The sequence below is a fragment of the Coregonus lavaretus genome (genome assembly GCF_964263955.1).
Source record: "Coregonus lavaretus genome assembly, chromosome: 17".
Classification (NCBI taxonomy): domain Eukaryota; kingdom Metazoa; phylum Chordata; class Actinopteri; order Salmoniformes; family Salmonidae; genus Coregonus; species Coregonus lavaretus.
Window position 1 is genome coordinate 3,901,978 of NC_140004.1, and position 22,191 is coordinate 3,924,168.

Here is a 22,191-nt window from a genome sequence, read left to right on the forward strand (position 1 = left end):
TAATCAAACGCTTCATGAGAGCCCATGAGCTCATGTTGCGCAACATTTCTAAAGGCTATTCAACTGCGTGAGAAAACTGCGTGAGAGTGATGGCCTCTATTTAAAAGAGGAGGATCCCATCAGCTTTCTATAGGCTAGGCCTATATTTATTTCTCAACTTTCCTAATATTAAGCACATTGCGTCTCTTTACAAGAGGAGTATAGCCTACCTGCCTGGCAAAAAATGAACCACGGGAAAAGCATTCTCCATTCTCTATGTAAGTGCATAGATTACTTTTTTTTCTCGCTGCCCCTGTTTCGAGACAGGTGCATGATAATGGTCCATTCTAAAAAACAAATTTCACACATATATTATTTAGTATATGTAAAGATAAGATTACATCAAGAATAGTGTGATGGGTGACAATATTAGCCTATCACTTGTGAATTATATATTATCACTTGTGAATAATGCCCAGCTTAAGACAAGAAACAGCGCATGCTTTTTTTGGAGACTTTTTCAAATCATAGTCGCACACCTCATGTAGCCTAGCCCATAGGCCTATATGTTTGTATCATAACTAAAGTGGCCAAATAACTTCTTAAAATGAAGCACATTAATCCGCTTTACAAGGGGTGTAGAGCCTATCTGGCATACATATGCACCACGTGAATGTCAAATTTGGGGAAGATAATTTTCACCATAAAAATGCACCTTTGTAATAAAAGCATTACATGCATAATCGCATTTGTGGTCACTTTTGAGAATGGTGTTTTCCTGCTAATGGAACATTCCCACTTATAGCCTACTGCCATGTGCACATTGCTGCGCTTATAATGTGATGAAATAGCCTAATAGTAAATAAACATTTTAAGCTAAACGTTCTGATCTGTTGCGTCAGGCTCATTGGTTAAAACAGTTTTTTTGATGCTAGTGGTTGTATTAATTTGGGATCTATCGCATCCCACAACTGTCCCAGACTATGTTTGGAATATTTATTTATTGCACAAAATGGGTCAACTTTTGTAGATATAGTAGATTGACATAGGCTAGTGCTTTTGCTCTTCATTAAGCCTACTCATCTTGTTGGCTGATGAAAAGTAAATGTGGACAGTTCTTCCAATATCTTTAATATGCGCCTCAGAATTCGATAAGGACATGCGCAGTTGCGTCCCCGATGCATCTGTCTTCACTTGTAGCCTGTGAGAAAGACCCGATCAGGTGACGGCTTCGGCACGAGTGAGAGGTGCTTCGGCACGCAGCCTGGAGAAGGGAATTATAATTATTATATTCAGCCCAAGGGCACAGCGGCCACTCGCCACAAAAGGCATGGATGTTTTTAGGGGACATTATGGCCACACAATGCAGCCGGGAAATTTGAGGCATTAGCAAGTGCTTGTGAAATTGTGAATGAGAGACTGATGCAGTGTGTACATGCCTTTCATGCAAACTTTTTCAAATCATCATTAGAGTGGCATCATGCAGCCTTGGAATGTATTAAAAATCTAAACATATTTCACAACTAAAGTTACATTAATAACTCTAAATTAAGCATTTAGGAATAGCTATTCATTTATTAACCCCTCAACACAGAATAGCTGCATGTGCGCACTCCCTCAAATCATTTGGAGAAAATATCCTTTCTATTTTCTTTAGCTATATTCAATTGTATTCTTCATACTATAAAATAATGCCACAGAATTCTGAGCAAATCTTGTCTGCTAAATGAACTAGTGTAGCCCACAGACATATAGCATAGCCAGATCAGGGCCTAACATAAGGACAACTCAGAGTATGGTATTCTGTTATTCTGAAATAGACTACATTTTCTTCATATTATGCTTCTTTAGACCTGTCTAAAATAAATAAGGGATGTATTGTGATGGTGTAGCCAACATTACATGGATTTATTTGACTTATTAAAATGTAGATAGTCCCATGTACCTCAATTGGTAGAGCATGGCGCTTGCAACGCCAGGGTTGTGGGTCAGATTCTATCATGGTCCAAACACACCAAGACAGTCCTGAAGAGGGCACGACAAAGCCTATTCCCCCTCAGGAGACTGAAAAGATTCGGCATGGGTCCTCAGATCCTCAAAAAATTATACAGCTGCACCATCGAGAGCATCCTGACTGGTTGCATCACCGCCTGGTATGGCAACTGCTTGGCCCAGTACATCACTGGGGACAAGCTTCCTGCCATCCAGGACCTCTATACCAGGCGGTGTCAGAGGAAGGGCCTCAAAATTGTCAAAGACTCCAGCCACCCTAGTCATAGACTGTTCTCTCTGCTACCGCACGGCAAGCGGTACCGGAGTGCCAAGTCTAGGTCCAAAAGACTTCTCAACAGCTTCTACCCCCAAGCCATAAGACTCCTGAACAGCTAATCATGGCTACCCGGACTATTTGCACTGCCCCCCCCACCCCATCTTTTTACGCTGCTGCTACTCTGTTAATTATTTATGCATAGTCACTTTAACTCTACCCACATGTACATATTACTTCAACTACCTCAACTAGCCGGTGCCCCCGGCTAGATTATTGGTCAGATTATTCTTCCAATCAACCTACAGCTACATACCTAGGCTACTAAATACATACTTTGACCACACGGGAAGTAGGGGTGTTGAGGGTGCTGCAGCACCCTCTGAAAAATAAAATATAAAATCACAAAAGTAATGCACTGGGCCTTTAACAGTCCTGTATTAGGAGACAGATATAGCCATCTGTAGCTCTGGCCAACATTTGTTTGTTGTAAAAAAAAAGCTGTCCCTGTAGCTCAGCTGGTAGAGCACGGCGCTTGTAACGCCAAGGTAGTGGGTTCGATCCCCGGGACCACCCATACACAAAAATGTATGCACGCACGACTGTAAGTCGCTTTGGATAAAAGCGTCTGCTAAATGGCATATTATTATTATTATTATTGACTCTGCACCAGTACCCCCCTGTATATATAGCCTCCGTACTGTTATTTTATTTTACTTCTGCTCTTTTTTCTCAACACTTTTTTTGTTGTTGTTTTATTTTACTTTTTTATAAAAAATAAATGCACTGTTGGTTAAGGGCTGTAAGTAAGCATTTCACTGTAATGTCTGCACCTGTTGTATTCGGCCATGTGGCCAATAAAATTTGATTTGATTTTATTTGAGATTCCCACGGGGGGCCAGTATGAAAATGTATGCACTCACTAACTGTAAGTCGCTCTGGATAAGAGCGTCTGCTAAATGACAAAAATGTAAAATGTAGATGTTCCAAAGGTCTGCATCCGTGGCTTGTAGGCTATGCCTGGAAGCCAGGAGATTCTAAATGTGTTTATGTTAATTAACGGTCGATTACCATGAGACCGGCAGTTATTTGCTTGACAATCACCGGCTGACAACATTTAATGACCGCCACAGCCCTATCTATTAGCATGTGTAAAGATCCAATACCTTCCAGAGCCGACTAATCAAGACTGGTCATGCTCTATTTTTAGTCTGACTTCTCAATACGGAGCTTCTACTTTTTATCATTAAAGATAGGCACATTCTGACTACACACTCAGAAACATGCCATTTTATGCAGTGTTGGTCAACACCACATGCACACACAGACACAGCTGATTCCATGAAAATTCTTTATATTGTTGTGTGGTTATGTTCCATGGACGTACAACACTTCAAAATAGGAAAACAGCATGTGGGAGTCCGTCATTACATAATACTTGCTTCTTTTCGAGACAGCAGGTGAACCAGACCCAGCGCCAGGACAAAGTGACTAAGGCAGTTGAAATCAGTGAGGGGGCACAGTTTTGGAGGGTTCTTGCATTGGAATTTGTCACGCGACGTGTATGCGGTTAGCGAAGTCAAACGCAGGACACAGAGCGGCTGGCAACGTCCTTTACTGAACACAGTAAAATCAACGTATAAAAACAACAAACCTCCAAACAGGGAGGAAAACACAAAGACCTGTACATACAAGCAACTGCCGGAATGACAACGAACAATAACACACAAAATAACCAATGAGAGACAGGGGTTAATATAGGGAATACAATCCAACATAATGGGAAACAGGTGAAAACAATAAAGACCAAACAAGACAAACACCGAAACATCGATCGGCAGCAGCTAGTACTCCGGGGACGACGAACGCCGAAGCCTGCCCGAGCAAGGAGGAGGAGCAGCCTCGGCTGAATCTGTGACAGTACCCATCCCCCCCCCTTGATGCGCGGCTCCAGCCGTGCGCCGACCCCGGCCTCGGGGACGGCCAGTAGGACGCAGAGCAGGGCGAGTCGGGTGGAAATCCCTCAACAGGGAGGGATCTAGGATGTCCCTCCTAGGGACCCAGCACCGTTCCTCCGGACCGTACCCCTCCCACTCCACGAGATACTGCTGACCCCCCATCCGACGCCTCGAATCCACGATGGAACGGACTGAGTACGCCGGAGCCCCCTCGATGTCTAGTGGGGGCGGAGGAGCCTCTCGTATCTCATTCTCCTGGAGTGGACCAGCTACCACCGGCCTGAGGAGAGACACATGGAACGAGGGGTTAATGCGGTAATTAATGGGCAGTTGTAACCTATACCATACCTCGTTCAATCTCCTCAGGACTTTAAATGGCCCCACAAACCGCCGACCCAGCTTCCGGCAGGGCAGGCGAAGGGGCAGGTTTCGGGTCGAGAGCCAGACCCGATCTCCCGGTGCATAAACCGGAGCCTCACTGCGGTGGCGATCGGCGCTCGCCTTTTGCCGTCTGATAGCCCGCTGCAGCTGGACATGCGTAGCGTTCCATGTTTCCTCAGAGCGCCGAAACCACTCTTCCACTGCAGGGGCTTCAATCTGGCTCTGATGCCAGGGTGCCAGGACCGGCTGATAACCCAGCACACACTGAAAAGGCGTAAGATTAGTGGAGGAGTGGCGGAGTGAGTTTTGGGCTATCTCTGCCCAGGGGATATACCCCGACCACTCCTCCTGCCGGTCCTGCCAATAGGACCTCAGAAACCTACCCACATCCTGGTTTACTCTCTACACCTGCCCATTACTCTCAGGGTGAAAACCCGAGGTAAGGCTAATCGAGACCCCCAGACGTTCCATAAACGCCCTCCAGACTCTAGAGGTGAACTGGGGACCCCGATCAGACACTATATCCTCAGGCACCCCGTAGTGCCGGAAGACGTGAGTAAACAGGGCGTCGGCCGTTTGTAGGGCTGTAGGAAGACCTGGCATAGGAATGAGACGGCAGGCCTTAGAAAACCGATCCACAACGACCAAGATTGTGGTATTCCCCTGGGAGGGGGGAAGGTCCGTGACAAAATCCACCGATGTGGAACGGGTAGGGGTTGTAACTTCCTTCTGGGCAGGTGTCTAGGCGCCTTACACTGGGCGCACACCGAGCAGGAAGAAACGTAAACCCTCACGTCCCTAGCTAAGGTGGGCCACCAGTACTTCCCACTAAGGCAGTGCACTGTCCGACCAATACCAGGATGACCAGAGGAGGGTGACGTGTGAGCCCAATATAACAGTCGATCACGGACCTCGAGCGGCACGTACCTCCGTCCCTCTGGACACTCTGGGGGAGTAGGGTCGGCACGTAACGCCCGCTCGATGTCCGCATCGACCTCCCACACCACCGGTGCCACCAGACAAGACTCCAGAAGTATGGGAGTGGGCTCAATGGACCTCTTCTCTGTGTCATATCGTCGGGACAGGGCGTCTGCCTTAGCGTTCTGTGACCCTGGTCTATAAGTGAGCTTAAATACAAACCGGGTAAGAAACATGGCCCACCTAGCCTGACGAGGGTTCAGTCTCCTCGCTGCCCGGATGTACTCCAGGTTACGATGGTCAGTCAGAATGAGAAAATGGTGTTTAGCCCCCTCAAGCCAATGCCTCCACACCTTCAGGGCTTGGACCACCGCTAGCAGCTCCCTGTCCCCCACGTCATAATTACGTTCCGCCGGACTGAGCTTCTTAGAATAGAAAGCGCTGAGACAGTATAGCACCGATCCCTGCCTCGGACGCATTCACCTCAACTTGGAACGCCAAAGAGGGATCCGGATGTGCCAGCACCGGAGCCGAGGTGAACAGGTCCTTCAGATGTCTAAACGCCCTGTCCGCCTCAGCCGACCACTGCAAACGCACCGGGCCCCCCCTTAGCAGGGAGGTGATGGGAGCTGCTACCTGTCCAAAGCCCCGGAAAAACCTCCGGTAGTAATTGGCAAAACCCAAAAACCGCTGCACCTCCTTCACCGTGGTGGGAGTCCGCCAATTACGCACGGCTGAAACGCGGTCAATCTCCATCTCCACCCCTGACGCGGACAACCGATGTCCCAGGAAGGAGATGGACTCCTGGAAGAACAGACATTTCTCCGCCTTCACATACAGGTCATGCTCCAACAGTCTACCCAGCACCCGACGCACCAGGGACACATGCTCGGCTCGTGTAGCGGAGTATATTAGAATGTCATCAATATACACCACTACACCCTGTCCATGCAAATCCCGGAAAATCTCGTCCACAAATGATTGGAAGACTGAAGAAGCATTCATTAAACTGTATGGCATGACGAGGTACTCATAGTGACTCGAGGTGGTACTGAATGCTGTCTTCCACTCATCTCCCTCCCTAATGCGCACCAGGTTGTACACGCTCCTGAGATCCAATTTTGTGAAGAATCGCGCCCCGTGTAATGACTCTGTCATACTAGCAATCAGAGGGAGAGGATAGCTGTATTTGATTGTAATCTGATTGAGACCACGGTAATCAATACACGGGCGTAAACCCCCATCCTTCTTCTTCACAAAAAAGAAACTCGAGGACGCAGGAGAAGTGGACGATCGTATGTATCCCTGTCTCAGAGATTCGGTGACGTATGTCTCCATAGCTGCTGTCTCCTCCTGAGACAGAGGATACACATGACTACGAGGAAGCGCAGCGCCTACCTGGAGGTCTATCGCACAATCCCCCTGTCGATGAGGTGGTAATTGAGTCACCTTCTTTTTACAGAAGGCGAGTGCCAAATCGGCATACTCAGGAGGAATGTGCATGGTGGGAATTTGGTTCGGACTTTCCACCGTCGTTGCCCCTACGGAAACACCTACACACCGCCCGACACACTGATCAGACCATCCCTTGAGAGCCCTCTGTTGCCATGAAATTTTGGGGTCATGAGATGTTAACCAGGGAAGCCCCAACACCACGGGAAACCAATGAGAGACAGGGGTTAATATAGGGAATACAATCCAACATAATGGGAAACAGGTGTAAACAATAAAGACCAAACAAGACAAACACCGAAACATCGATCGGCAGCAGCTAGTACTCCGGGGACGACGAACGCCGAAGCCTGCCCGAGCAAGGAGGAGGAGCAGCCTCGGCTGAATCCGTGACAGAATTATATTGAATTCTGCTTATACAGTGCCTCGGAAAGCATTCAGACCCTTTGACTTTTTCCACATATGGTTAGGTTACAGCCTTATTCTAAAATTGACTAAATAAAAAAAAATCCTCAGCAATACTTTCCGAAGGCACTGTATATCACACCAGAATAAACAAAGTTCAAATGCAGACTCCAAGACCATTGATTGAGTGTTTTTGAAGTGACAGGTTGGCACAAAATCTGTAGCCTATCTCAGCTGCGTAGTATCGGCACAATGGACCCTGCCCTACTCACTAAAGCAAAGCCGTTTTGGTAATGAATATAGGCTACAAGATAGATTGCGTAAATCACCTATTACAAACAGCCTATGTGAATGCAGCCGTACCCACAGGAGGCTGCTGAGGGGAGAACGGCTCATCATAATCGAAATGGAGCAAAAGGAATGGCATCAAACATCTGGAAACCATGTGTTTGATGTATTTGACACCATTCCACCTATTCCGCTCCAGTCATTACCACAAGCCCGTTCTCCCCAATAAGGCACCACCAACCTCCTGTGCTGTGCACACAGCTGTCTTACTAAAATAATGCTAACTAAATGCTGAAAGTAGTAGCCTAGTTATTCATGCATGCAAACAAAAATATTGAATAGCAGTTTGGCTTAGAATACTGACCTGACTGCGAATGAATGAATGTGAACAGAACAAAACAGTGGTACCAAGTAGACCTAGCAAGCAAATGTTTTTATCGATGACACAATCTACAGTGCTATGAAAAAGTCTTTGCCCCCTTTCTAATTTTCTCTACTTTTGCATATTTGTGATACTGAATGTTATCAGATCTTCAACCAAAACCTAATATTAGATAAAGAGAACATAAGTGAACAAATAACACAACAATTACATATTTATTTCATAAACAAAGTTATGCAACACCCAATTCCCCTGTGTGAAAAAGTAATTGCCCCCTTGCACTCAATAACTGGTTGTGCCACCTTTAGCTGCAATGACTCCAACCAAATGCTTCCTGTAGTTGTTGATCAGTCTCTCACGTCGCTGTGGAGGAATTTTGGCCCACTCTTCCATGCAGAACTGCTTTAACTCAGTGACGTGTGGGTTTTCAAGCATGAACTGCTCGTTTCAAGTCCTGCCACAACATCTCAATTGGGATTAGGTCTCAACTTTGACTAGGCCATTCCAAAACTTCAAATTTGTTGCTTTTTAGCAATTTTCATGTAGACTTGATTGTGTGTTTTGGATCATTGTCTTGCTGCATGACCCAGCTGCGCTTCAGCTTCAGCTCACAGACGGATGGTCTGACATTCTCCTGTAGAATTCTCTGATACAGAGCAGAATTCATGGTTCCTTCTATTAAGGCAAGTCGTCCAGGTCCTGAGGCAGCAAAGCATCCCCAAACCATCACACCACCACCACCATGCTTGACCTTTGGTATGAGGTTCTTACTGTGGAATGCAGTGAGATGCAGCCATGCACAGCTGTCTTGCCAAACAAATAGGCCTATAGGCCCGCTTCAAACATGGAAAATCATGCCACTCATGAGTACAGCAACACGTTGTGATATGGCACAATACACTTCTGTGGATCAAATTCAACCCACGTAATCAATTAAGCAATGCCAGCCTACCATAAACACGTTTCGAATAAGTACAGTTCCCTTTTTTAACCCCGAAAACCAATAGGCTTCAAGAAAACCATAATAGATGGTTTCTATTTCTATGATGAAACATACCGACATGTAGCTATACCCAGGGGTGTCATTTGGGTTCTTGCATTGGAATTATGTTGAATTCTGCTTATATCACGCTATACCACAATAAGCATAAAAGTTCAAAGACCATTGAGTGCCTTTGACCAAGAAGTGACAGGTTGGCGTGAAATCTCCATTGCGCTCTATCAGCACCATGGACAGTGCCCTACACACTAAAGCAAGGCCGTTTTAAACCTAGGCTGGCTAGAGAAGTTATTTTACCATTCCATACCCTAGGTTTTTGCTGAAATGATGCCACTGGCTATACCACCAAGATTTTGATGAAAACCAACCAGCTAGATCGTTTCTTACCTTTTCAGAAGAGTTGCGGCTTCCTTGATGCTCTGTGGAACTTCCTGAGTTCCAGATTTCCCTCAAATGCCAATTGGATTAGTTGAGCATGCTTCTTCTGTGCTGACTGAACACGTTTGTCAAAGTGGAAAACAAGTTCTCGCATGTAGCTGTGGACACCCCAAAAGTCAATAGATGTTTCAGTGCCGTAAGCATGGTCGGCATAGCGGAGAGAGGCCCAGAGAATCGTTGCAGGATATCAAGTGGGGTCCATTTGTCCTCATTGGAGCCGGATCGGGCAATTTCAGTCTGCAAAAACTGGCAACACTAAACTCAGCTTCCACCAAATCTGTTTTTCTTAGATCCAGCAGTGGTTTCACATCTAGAAAGTTATGGCTCTCTGGGTCAAGGGGCACACAGGGCCTCCACCAGTTGGGTGCGTGCTCAGGCCCCTCCTGTACTCCCTGTTCACCCATGACTGCATGGCCAGGCACGACTCCAACACCATCATTAAGTTTGCCGACGACACAACAGTGGTAGGCCTGATCACTGACAACGATGAGACAGCCTATAGGGAGGAGGTCAGAGACCTGGCCGTGTGGTGCCAGGATAACAACCTCTCCCTCAACGTGACCAAGACAAAGAAGATGATTGTGGACTACAGGAAAAAAAAGAGGACTGAGCACGCCCCTATTCTCATCGACGGGGCTGTAGTGGAACAGGTTGAGAGCTTCAAGTTCCTTGGTGTCGACATCACCAATTAACTATCATGGTCCAAACACACCAAGACAGTCGTGAAGAGGGCACGACAAAGCCTATTCCCCCTCAGGAGACTGAAAAGATTTGGCATGGGTCCTCAGATCCTCAAAATATTCTACAGCTGCACCATCGAGAGCATCCTGACTGGTTGCATCAACGCCTGGTATGGCAACTGCATGGCCTCCGACCGGAAGGCACTACAGAGGGTAGTGCGTACGGCCCAGTACATCACTGGGGCCAAGCTTCCTGCCATCCAGGACCTCTATACCAGGCGGTGTCAGAGGAAGGCCCTCAAAATTGTCAAAGACTCCAGCCACCCTAGTCATAGACTGTTCTCTCTGCTACCGCACGGCAAGCGGTACCAGAGTGCCAAGTCTAGGTCCAAAAGACTTCTCAACAGCTTCTACCCCCAAGCCATAAGACTCCTGAACAGCTAATCATGGCTACCCGGACTATTTGCATTGTTTGGAGCTGGTGGTGCCACTGGCACTGCACTGTGCCCAAATGGATTCGAACTCGCTGTCACACCTCAGCTTCTCAACGCACTCATACGCAATGCGGATCACTTTGACTCCAGTGTAAAAATCGGTTGATTTTGCTTGGAGTAATTTGTTTGGAGGATCGAGAAGACTGAGGATTCTGTGCACCATGGTGGCTGTAAATTTAAAGCCGGGGTCCGTCACCTCCTTCAGCAGCCTTGTAGCCTCGAGTCTACTTCTGTGTTGTACGAACGCGTGCATTCGATGTCAGAGAGGAACTTCACAATGCTGTCACAACTTTTAACAACCACTGACACAGTAGCCACGTGTCCCCTTCTCCTTAGGCTTTGTTTGGGTACTTTGGCAAAGCCAATTTCTGATACCCATCGTGGCCGCTTAGCTGGTTCGAGCTAGCTAAATAGGTGAAGGCTAATAACATGAACGCTTTTTATAGCTAGCTAAGAAGCTAACTAAACTCTATAGTGGTGGGGCGTGAGGCAGAGTTGAGTGAAGCAGCTTCAATGGTAAACTTGACCCCGCCCTTATAAATAAAAATTAAATATTACAGGCGGAGGGGTATCACGTTATTCACTTAGCCTACCAAAGATGAGAAGCGTTTTTCCACGCTTTTCATGGAAACCCAAAGGAGTCATACCTAACCGCCCCTGGGGCTTTCCATAGCCCTCCTACACAAACCACAGCACGCTCTGTCCATTGTGCTGACACAGTGCAGCAAAGATACACATTTTGCGCCAACCTGTCACTCAATCATTTGAACTAATTTGCTATTTTTATATAGGGACATAAAACTAAAATGAAGGGGCTAAGCCCCCTTTTTCCCCCTTGTGGAGCTGGGCCTGAGGTGAACATACTCTAACTTGAGGTGTGTGGCTGAGCACTGGAGTGTCCAAGCGCCCTGATTGTTTGGATGAACAGAGGTGTGATTGGTGATTGACAGGGCTGAAGGCCAGTCAGGTTAATAATAATAATAATAATAATAATATGCCATTTAGCAGACGCTTTTATCCAAAGCGACTTACAGTCATGCGTGTATACATTTTTTTGTGTATGGGTGGTCCCGGGGATCGAACCCACTACCTTGGCGTTACAAGCGCCGTGCTCTACCAGCTGAGCTACAGGGACAGCTTTTTTTTTACAACAAACAAATGTTGGCCAGAGCTACAGATGGCTATATCTGTCTCCTAATACAGGACTGTTAAAGGCCCAGTGCATTACTTTTGTGATTTTATATTTTATTTTTCAGAGGGTGCTGCAGCACCCTCAACACCCCTACTTCCCGTGTGGTCAAAGTATGTATTTAGTAGCCTAGGTATGTAGCTGTAGGTTGATTGGAAGAATAATCTGACCCTGGTATTAGTGGTCACATGGTTTATTCAAATGATAGTGTGGTGGTGGTTATAAAGACTAGAGACAAAAATCGACATTTCCTCCTGATTAATATCGTCTCTGTGAGGGGGTAATAGCTAGAAGGAATACAGCTTTTGTCAAATTAACGTCAGATTTAACTTTTCGTAGCATGTTAGGAGAATTATGTTAAGGTTAGGGTTAGCTAAAGTGCAAAAAAAACGACGTTAATTTGACAAAAACTGGGTCCCATCTAGCCATGACCCTGACTGCGTTCACGTTCTAGAACGTTCAATTGAACGGAAACGGTGGTGGAATGAACGACCAGTTGAAAAACGGGGAGGGGTTGTGAGTTGGGGAACACTGTCAGCATGGCAACTGCCCTTTAAATGTCACTCATTGCTTCAAGCCACACCCACCAAACGTACCTCAAAGCCTGTTCAAGAACGTACAACAACGTTTTGGGGAAAAGTGTCGTACAGTACAAACCGTTCCGCAACGTAGCAAACGTTCAAGCGAACTGAACGCACCTCCTGTGAGGGCGCTTCATTCGATAATTCTGACCAATGGTAGAGGAACGGAGGCGGGCCCATTTCATGTTAGCCAATGGGGTGATACTACGTCCCTAGTAGCTGCTTTCATCCGGATGAGGAATTTGAAGTGAGTAGCTTGAATGAACCACAATATTGAGCTAAAATAGCATGCGATTCAACGATGACTTAAAATGTGTGTATAATACACAAATTATTGTAATTCTTCATTGTAAACCTAGTTAATCTTGCCAACTCAAATTCTAATAAAAACGGATTGAAAGTTAATCGGCCGTGTCAGCTAGCTAGCTAAATTAGCATATCAAGCTAGCCAATTGTGAAATCCGCGTTTGGTTTGTCGACCATTCCATTTCAGTCATTTGTTGTTAGTTCGCATGTCAATTTATACGTTTTTCTTAGATAGGTATTTGTTTGATGTTATCTGGAAATAGTTCTGTTTTGCAGATTCATAGCAATATCAGATTACCACTTTTCCACCAGCCAAGATGTGCAGCTATCATGGTACCATCAGAGTGTTGGTGCAGGTTCTTTGGGCCCACCTGCTCTGTGGATGGGCGTTTGGCTCCGAGCTTACGTTTGAGCTTCCGGATAACGCAAAACAGTGTTTCTATGAAGATATTATCATTGGCACCAAGTGTACACTTGAGTTCCAGGTAAGTTGATTGAGGCCCTCACATTATGGGGCGGCAGGTAGCTTAGTGGTTAAGAGCGTTGTGCCAGTAACCGAAAGGTTGCTGGTTCTAATCCCCGAGCCAACTAGGTGAAAAATCTGTCGATGTGCCCTTGAGCAAGGCCCTTAACCCTAATTGCTCCTGTAAGTCGCTCTGGATAAGAGCGTCTGCTAAATGCCTAAAAATGTAAATGTAAAATGACATGGAGTTATATGGGAATAACTATAGCTAAATGGATAGGCTGTATTTTAAACAAAACATTTTCTCTCCAGGTTGTCACTGGCGGGCATTACGATGTTGACTGTCGTCTAGAGGATGCTGATGGTACGGTTCTTTACAAAGAAATGAAGAAGCAGTACGATAGCTTTACATTTACGGCTGCCAAGAACGGAACATATAAGTTCTGCTTCAGCAATGAGTTTTCTACCTTCACGCATAAGACCGTCTACTTTGATTTCCAAGTTGGAGAGGATCCCCCGCTTTTCCCCAATGAAAACAGGGTCACCGCTTTAACCCAGGTAGGTCTGTTGTTTATGACTATTGCTGAAAGGTGTTTTTCTGTGCGGTATTTAATATGGCAGTTCAATCAAACATAAACAATCAGTTAATTTTCTACATCAGTTTGCCCCATTTGGCAAAGATGTCATGGAAAGAACTGTGTGCAAAGATTTCTGGTTATTTGCAGTGCTTGCATGTCAAACCATGCAGGGATCTTGCATGCCTTTTTTAGCCTGTAAATACCTCTGTTTCAGATGGAGTCTGCCTGTGTGTCCATTCATGAGGCCCTGAAATCGGTAATTGACTATCAGACACATTTCCGTCTGCGGGAGGCTCAGGGACGCAGCCGTGCCGAGGACCTTAACACAAGAGTGGCTTTCTGGTCCATTGGGGAGGCCTTCATATTGCTGGTGGTCAGCATCAGCCAGGTGGTCTTGCTGAGGAGCTTCTTTTCTGACAGGAAGACCACCACGACGCGTGTTGGATCCTAACATCCCACAGCATCTTATCTCATCCCGGTCACCTCCACAAGGGACTTCAGATCCAATGCCGCCAACAACAACAGTTCACAGTTCATGGCAGAATTTATTTGTTTTTTTTATAGATGCCATTCATAGAATTTGAATTTTTAAGGTACATTCAAGCTTTGAAGTTACTTTTAACAAACCTAGTGGATTATCTAAATAAAATCAAGCAAATAATGTTGGAAATACAACAACGTATTTATTATGTGGGTGCATATTGTCAGTTTTTTACAACACTGTTTACCAGAATAATTTGAACATACTGGTAGCCCGTCTTGCAGTTCTAATTTGAGACCTACCTGATACATTAAATCGTAGTTGCAGAATTTAATTTGCGCACAGTTCTCACTTCCTTTAGTAATGAGTAAATTCAAACTTGGTTGTTAGATTCAAGTTATGATATCAAACAAATCAAAAGTACTCTGTCTGGTGTAAACAATTGGTAAGCATATTCTTTGTTTTTAATGTGAGATTCCACTCCTCAACAGGCTTGTGGCAAGCAGAGGTTGTGTTTTGGGTGGATGGACCTTGACTTTCTGCATTTCTAGGAGTTTAACCATCTCTTTATTGTAACTGGTGTTTTGTTCTTGGTGTATATGGTTAAAACAATATGAAGCTGGTGTAAGCACAATTATTTAATTTGTTTTATATTAGGCATGTGTGTGGTCTTATTTTTGGGTTGTGTACTGTTCATTATTATTTCCTCACAGTCATCAGCTTGTTGGCAGTCCAAGGAATTGTTTCCTTATTTGCATAGCTGAATAAACATTTTCTGGTAAACCCATTGTCTGACCTTCAATAAATGAATAAACTGAGCCACAGAAATGGATAGCATCTATGGTATATCCAGGACTTATGAGATTTACAGGTAACTGCCAAAATAAAGGAAACACCAACATACTGTCTTACTAGAGCGTTGGGCCACCACAAGCTAGAGCAGCTTCAATGCACCGTGGCATAGATTCTACAAGTGTCTGGAACTCTGTTGGAGGGATGCGACACCATTCTTCCACGAGAGATTCCATAATTTAGTGTTTTGTTGATGGTTGTGGAAATGCTTCCTCAGATGCTGCTCCAGAATCTCCCATAAGTGTTCAACTGGGTGACAGATTTATGGCCAAGGCATATGGTTTTCATGCTCATCAAACCATTCAGTGTCCTGTGGATGGGTGCATTGTCATCCTATGGGGCAAAGCCATGGTCGCCAAAATAATGGCCTGCCCAGCATTTTTGGCATGACCCTAAGCATGATGGGATGTTAGTTGGTTAATTAACTCAAGAACCACACCTGTGTGGAAGCACCTGCTTTCAATATACTTTCTGTCCCTAATTTATTCAAGTGTTTCCATTATTTCGGCAATTACCTCTATATTGTGTTGCAGAATATTTCACAATAATTACATTTGGTTAGAGAGCTCTTTAATCAGAGAGTATCATCAGGAATAGCTGATACGTTAAAATCCCACTCACTGCTCAGGTTTCTGATGATACAACCATTACATTTAGTTATTTACATAGGATGCAGCTTGTGGGCAATGTACACTTGTGAACATCATGAAAGGTGTGGTTGTATACAACACTGAGAAATGTGTCAAGGAACATTTGTAATGAAACATTTTATGATTGTATTGTCTAGTGATATTTTCAAGAACTGCAGAAAGCATTCAACTTTTTCTGAAATTGATCTTGATTCTACACACTTGGTGCTTGTTGATCTAATAATTGATCACAGAGGAAAAAACGACATATTATACTCTGTACATTGTTCACTCAACCTCCAGGAGGAGGTAGTAGACAACAATAAAATACATGCAATGCAATCTCCCCATCTGCCTGTAAGGACATGAAAATGTTATTATTAGTTTAATACAGTTTTATGCGCAGATGCCAACTTTATTCACACAAACCAAAAACATGTAAATGACATCTTGCTCAACCTCCTAAAATGATGGAGTCGGGTATTTCCCTTTAACTGCTATTGCGTAAGCGAACACCAGCGAATAAGCGAATATCAGCTCTGTGATTGGATGGTTTCCTTTTCAATAAATAAGGAATTACAAAAAAACGGCATTGTTTTCGATTCGATTAATCTGTCCCGGGTAGGCGTGTTTTGCACCGGGTGAAGGTTGATTGCATTCGTTTTGGAACCGGGCTGCCTCACGGGCGTGAGCTACAGGTGCCCCGTTCAAAGCCCATCGGCGACGTCTGCTCAAAACAAAGGTCACGTAACCAAGCACTTGGAGTAATTAGTAGGATTCTGAGTTTTCACATACAAAAGTGATTTATTTTGATACAAACTATTTATATGCCTTCCCAATGAAAAGTAATTTGAAAATTCAAACATTTTATGGAAAATATATGTATGTTTCTGGACGATGCACTATGCTGCGTAATTGTTGACATGACCGAGCGGCGCAGATTACTTTTCGATTTGAGAAGCGTGCTCCTCCCTCAATATTTTTGCCCGTTCCTGTCACGTGCCCCACACCGCAGCATAATCGAATCCGCCCATTGAGTCGTGACGATCTAACCAGTGTGGTGGGTGGACAAATTTGCCCGCCCCCCTCAAGAACATTGAAGAAAAATAGCCATACTAGCTAGATTTTCTTATGTTATTTCCTCTGGGATACATTTAATGGGCGGGCAAAATTTGCGACTCTACAAGCTGGTCAACGAAGAAAAATAACGCATCTCAACTGACTTCGTCTGCTGGACAATGTTGGCTAGCTAGCTTAGCTGTACACGAAATACCAAGCCGTGTGGATGTTCTCTGGCCCTCACTGTATTTCTTGATCTTTAAACTGGATACAACATTTAGATATACGTCTACTTGCACGTGGTTCTGTCGGAAAATGACATGCAGAACTAAGGCTAATCAAAAAATATTGCTTGATGAAATTGAAAAGGACGTCGGACAGCGTAGACTGAACACTCCTAGCTGGGGCGTATTCATTACGCCGATTCTTTTGCAAAACGTTTCTCAGACAGAAGCGAACGGGGCGGAATCTACATTAATTTGTCCAATAGAAACTCTCGTTTTAGTTGCGAAATGTTTTGCAACTGTTTGCTAAATGATTACACCCCTAGGGTGTATTCATTACGGAAACTGTTTACCGTTTAAGAACCAAACGAAACGGGCCGGGACCTACCTGAATGTGTCCGGTAGAAACTTTCGTTTGCGTTTTCCGTTTGGAGTAAACGGGTTTTGTTGCAAACGTTTTGCAACAGATTTTGCGTAATGATTACACCCATGATATCTGGTTGATGAACTGTACGGTAGCTAGCTACCCAGCCAATTTAGGAAGGTAGCTATATATCCGTCGCTAACAAACTTTCAATTGAGAAGAGGGGAAAGCAGAACATGGCAATTTTAACAAAAACGTTTTTCAGTAGCTAGCTGGCTGATTTCTGCCTCCCATTTGGCTAATTTAGCAAGAAGTAGTTAGCTAGTCACCTAGTATCGAGTTCCACAAAGGCTTCTGCTCAACACCTGCCACATACTTTTATCTAGACGCTCGTGTCTTCTTAATCAACGGTGTATCAGTGAACAAAGCTGCAGAAATGGATTTACATACGGCCGTGTTCAATGCAGCCAGAGACGGCAAGCTACGGTTGCTTAAGAAGCTTTTGGAGAACAAAACTGGCCTAGAGGTTACCAAATTAATGGCAGAGAAAACAAACGGGGCGACCCCTTTGCTTATGGCTGCAAGATACGGACACCTGGATTTAGTGGAGTATCTTTTGGAGTGTTGCTGCGCACCCGTTGAGGTTGGGGGGTCAGTGAATTTTGATGGAGAGACTATCGAGGGTGCCCCCCCTCTATGGGCTGCCTCAGCAGCAGGACACCTGAAAGTAGTGCAATCTTTACTTGGCCACGGTGCCTCTGTGAACGATACAACACTCACCAATTCCACCCCCCTGAGAGCAGCCTGCTTCGATGGACATCTGGACATTGTAAAATACCTGGTAGAGCACAAGGCAGACCTGGAGGTGGCAAACAGACATGGTCACACATGCCTCATGATCTCGTGTTACAAAGGACACAAGGAAATTGCCCAGTATCTCTTGGAGAAAGATGCTGACGTTAACAGGAAAAGTGTTAAAGGTGAGGTCACACATTCAAACGTTTATTTCCCTGCATTGTATATCCCTGGGCCTACCTGAGCAATGAGATGAGGCCTAGGACCTGGCAGGTGCTCTGTTTTTATGTAATGACGGCTCAAAACCAAAATGATGAAACATTCAGTAATTTGCTGTTAAATTCAGATGACATTTATCTGATGATACAATGTGCCAAACCTGTATACGTTCATGCTGTTTTTCAGACTTTCTCAAGGTAAATCCTCGCATTTGGACATCTAATCAGGTCACCTAACAAGCTGGATTAATTTGTATTTAAACCAATTAGGGGACGTGATACCACCCAGGCCTGTTCTAAATTTAAGCCTTACAATAGCCCACTCACAAGATCTGTTCCAATCCATGATATTTGTACCCCCTTGGAAGGTGCTTAGATTGGCACATTGCTTACATCACTCTGGGTTACTCCTAGAGGGAAAGGGTTACAGGCAAGCATGTGGGAAGACATTTGCTTACCAAATTATCTGACAAACATATTTAGTTATGAAATGTAGCAAATGTAACCTTTTTGTCTCTTCACTTAAACATCTACTTTAAATTAACTTGAATATACATTTGAATATATTTTTATATTTTTATTTATTGAAAATCGTTTCCAGTTTGCAAAACATGTATTAGTATTGCTTTCTTCACAGGTAACACAGCATTACATGACTGTGCTGAATCCGGCAGCTTGGAGATAATGAAGATGCTGCTAAAATATGGTGCCACCATGGAGCGGGATGGTTATGGAATGACCCCACTGCTGTCTGCTAGTGTGACTGGCCACACTAACATTGTTGACTATCTGACACAACACCAGCAAACAAACCAAATGGAGAGGATAAACGCCCTCGAACTGCTTGGTGCCACTTTTGTGGACAAAAAGAGGGATCTTCTTGGGGCATTAAAGTACTGGAAGAGGGCCATGGACCTGAGATACAGTGACAGCAAAAATGTTCTCAACAAAGCAAAGCCAAAGCAGTTGATCATGGCCTATGACTATGCCAGGGAGGTAAGTAATGGGGAGGAGCTAGACAGTCTAATCTCAGACCCAGATGAGATGAGGATGCAGGCCCTGCTCATTAGAGAGCGCATCCTGGGCCCTTCCCACCCCGACACCTCTTACTACATCCGCTACCGGGGTGCTGTATACGCCGACTCTGGGAATTTTGAGCGCTGCATTAACCTTTGGAAGTACGCTCTGGACATGCAGCAGAGCAACTTGGACCCCCTCAGCCCCATGACAGCCAGCAGCCTGCTGTCCTTCGCCGAGCTATTCTCCTTCATGCTCCAGGACCGCGCTAAAGGCCTTCTGGGCACCTCGGTCTCCTTCGACGACCTCATGGGCGTCCTCAGTAAGAGCGTGCTGGAGATTGAACGAGCGGTGAAACAAACCCAGCCTGACCCGGCTCATCTCAGCAAGGCCCTCTCCATCATCCTGCATCTCATCTGCCTGCTGGAGAAGGTCCCTTGTACTGTGGAGCAGGACCACTTCAAGAAGGAGACCATCTACAGGTTCCTCAAGCTGCAGCCCTGCGGTAAGAACGGCTATAGCCCGCTCCACCTGGCCGTGGACAGGAACACCACCTGCGTGGGCCGCTACCCTGTCTGTAAGTTCCCCTCTTTCCAGGTCACCTCTATCCTACTGGAGTGTGGGGCGGACGTTAACTGCCGCGACGAGGACAACAACAGCCCCCTGCATGTGGCCGCCTCCAACAACCACCCGGACATCATGAACCTGCTGATCGCCTGCGGCACGCACTTTGACAGCACCAACTCCCTGAAGCAGACGGCCTGCGACCTGCTGGACGAGAAGGAGATGGCCAAGAACATGATCCAGCCCATCAACCACACCACCCTGCAGTGTCTGGCTGCACGGGCTATCATCAAGCACAGCCTCTGCTACAGAGGCAACATCCCAGAGAAGCTAGAGGCCTTTGTGCTTCTCCACAGATAATGACTATTAAAGACGTGTGTGCTACCATCCTCCTAGCCCCATGTGCACTCTTTTTGATTATATTGAAGTCCATGATGAACATTGCGTGAACTTACTTTTTTCCCCCTTGCAAAGCCAGAATGAAAGAGTGACTGCCCCTAAAAGCAACTTCTTGTTTTGAAAACAGCTTATGTGGCATCAATATGAGTCAAACATTTATTGTAGTGTCAAAATTGTCTACAAAGTGTAAATAGGATAATTTTGGTCGTAGTCAGTCTCTTCCAAAACGGAGATTTGCGAAATGATAGGAAAAAATGATATGTCACAGAATGAGGAGTACCCTAACATTTTGTATGGGTTGGGTTTATTTAAATCCTGCCCACAGCTGGCAGCACCCAAGTAATCATGAATTCGGAGCGGAGCTGCACGCGACCCCATAGTAATTCCCATGGCCAATTTGGTTTGACATGAGATATTTCTATGGGGCTAGTTAGGGACTATCAGTAAATTACACAATGTACACGGGACAATATTTTTTAAATGTCAATGGCTGAAAAAAAGAGGCCAAATCAGGAAGTGCAGCCTCCTTTAAAGCTCTGTGGCAAATCAATGGGAATTTTTGTAATATGGGCATGCACAATATGTTTTGGTAGTTTTTTGCTTACTAAATTCTACATATTCCATGCTATTTATTAAGATATCATTGAGAGATTTCTCTATGCCTCCTCTTTGTTTCTTTCTGTCTATGCAAAGATGGAGGAATGTTGGGACTTGTTTTTTCCATTACTATGTTGCCAATATATGGACTCTCTTAACTTTAATCGTAAATTCTTTATGCCCTCATTCAATGGTTATGTTGTCATGGTTTTGTATCGGCGGAGTTGAGTGTAATGGAATGAATTCATTTCTCTATCAAAACCATGACGCTTTATGAAGTGGTAATGTTTGCAAATACCATAAGTGCTTTATTCCTCCTATGCACAGGCTATGATATGCGACTGTTCTGTGTTAGCACTTGTCTGTGCAATATCTTGCATTATATGTGGTGACTGCCTGTTCCTTTGTTTCCAGAATTTGTTACACTAAGCAAAGAGGGATGTGACAATTGCTGAATGCTGTTCGATTGGTAGGGTTAGGTGATTTTATGTGCTAACTGTAAAAGGAAATTGAGTGCAGAAGGTTTTGAGTAGGAGTGTATGCAACCCTTATGCTTCATGTCATTGATCTTTGAACCTGATTTGTTCTATGGTGAGCTGAGCACTAAAACAGTAGACATAGGTTAGTTGGATACTAATATGGCCGTGCATGTAGTTTGAGTTTACAGGAAATTCATTGACATCTGAGCTTTGTACGGCATATCAATTATCGCATAAACTCTTCAGAACTCTGACTAACCCAAACGTGAAACCTTTATATTTGTCCAATTGTATTATAATTGAAAAGAGAGGAGGCCTTGTACAGTGGGGCTGAGCTTTGTGAAATAACCTTGCACATTAGCTTTATTCATGTGGTTAAAGGGCTTTTCATATTTTTAGAAATACATTTAGCTAAGGACCGAACCATACAAATGTACAGTTCCACCAGGGAACTTGCTTTAATTCTGCACTTTAAGACTTCATATGACAAAATTACATCAAGTTAATGTTTTAAGAACCGATTTGACAATAAACCCGTATTGCACTTGTCCTCATTGCCCCAGTGTTTTCATTCAGTCCCAGACAGCTATGCAACAGGATTAAACTTTTGTAGTAACTTCCCTGCACACACCTCATTGTTTTGCACAGTTACTGGATGTTCTTTTGATGAGTCATTGTGAGTAATGCGTGTAGCAAGTTGGGTGGATACTCTCTGACCACAGTAGGTCTGTGTAGCTGGCCATGGTTGGTAATGT

General features: G+C 44.8%; 2 protein-coding genes across 4 annotated transcripts; both read left to right on the forward strand.

Annotated features, from left to right (window-relative positions):
• Window positions 1-12,624: 12,624 nt before the first annotated feature.
• LOC311144513 (transmembrane emp24 domain-containing protein 7-like) lies at window positions 12,625-15,069 on the forward strand. Of its 3 annotated transcripts, none has more exons than XM_084180538.1 (4): window positions 12,625-12,658; window positions 12,981-13,202; window positions 13,493-13,738; window positions 13,973-15,069. In XM_084180538.1, the coding sequence occupies exons 2-4, from the start codon at window positions 13,035-13,037 to the stop codon at window positions 14,207-14,209; spliced, it is 651 nt and encodes a 216-aa protein (XP_084036664.1). In that variant the 5' UTR covers window positions 12,625-12,658; window positions 12,981-13,034; the 3' UTR covers window positions 14,210-15,069. The 3 variants fall into 3 exon arrangements, with proteins under 3 accessions (XP_084036664.1, XP_084036666.1, XP_084036665.1); XM_084180540.1 differs by having other exon boundaries at window positions 12,630-12,658; window positions 12,994-13,202; XM_084180539.1 differs by having other exon boundaries at window positions 12,656-12,724.
• Window positions 15,070-16,789: 1,720 nt separating this feature from the next.
• Window positions 16,790-21,985, forward strand: LOC311144953 (protein fem-1 homolog C). The gene is made up of 2 exons (XM_084181142.1): window positions 16,790-18,347; window positions 19,018-21,985. Exons 1-2 carry the CDS (start codon window positions 17,804-17,806, stop codon window positions 20,319-20,321), a joined length of 1,848 nt encoding a protein of 615 aa, XP_084037268.1. The 5' UTR covers window positions 16,790-17,803; the 3' UTR covers window positions 20,322-21,985.
• Window positions 21,986-22,191: the final 206 nt, after the last annotated feature.

Bases quoted from the DNA above. Each gene is read 5' to 3' on its own strand.
- LOC311144513 (XM_084180538.1), top strand. From the start codon at position 13,035: ATGTGCAGCTATCATGGTACCATCAGAGTGTTGGTGCAGGTTCTTTGG. The intron at 13,203-13,492 runs GTAAGTTGATTG...TTTTCTCTCCAG, and splicing joins AGTGTACACTTGAGTTCCAG to GTTGTCACTGGCGGGCATTA. The intron at 13,739-13,972 runs GTAGGTCTGTTG...CCTCTGTTTCAG, and splicing joins GGGTCACCGCTTTAACCCAG to ATGGAGTCTGCCTGTGTGTC.
- LOC311144953 (XM_084181142.1), top strand. From the start codon at position 17,804: ATGGATTTACATACGGCCGTGTTCAATGCAGCCAGAGACGGCAAGCTA. The intron at 18,348-19,017 runs GTGAGGTCACAC...CTTTCTTCACAG, and splicing joins TAACAGGAAAAGTGTTAAAG to GTAACACAGCATTACATGAC.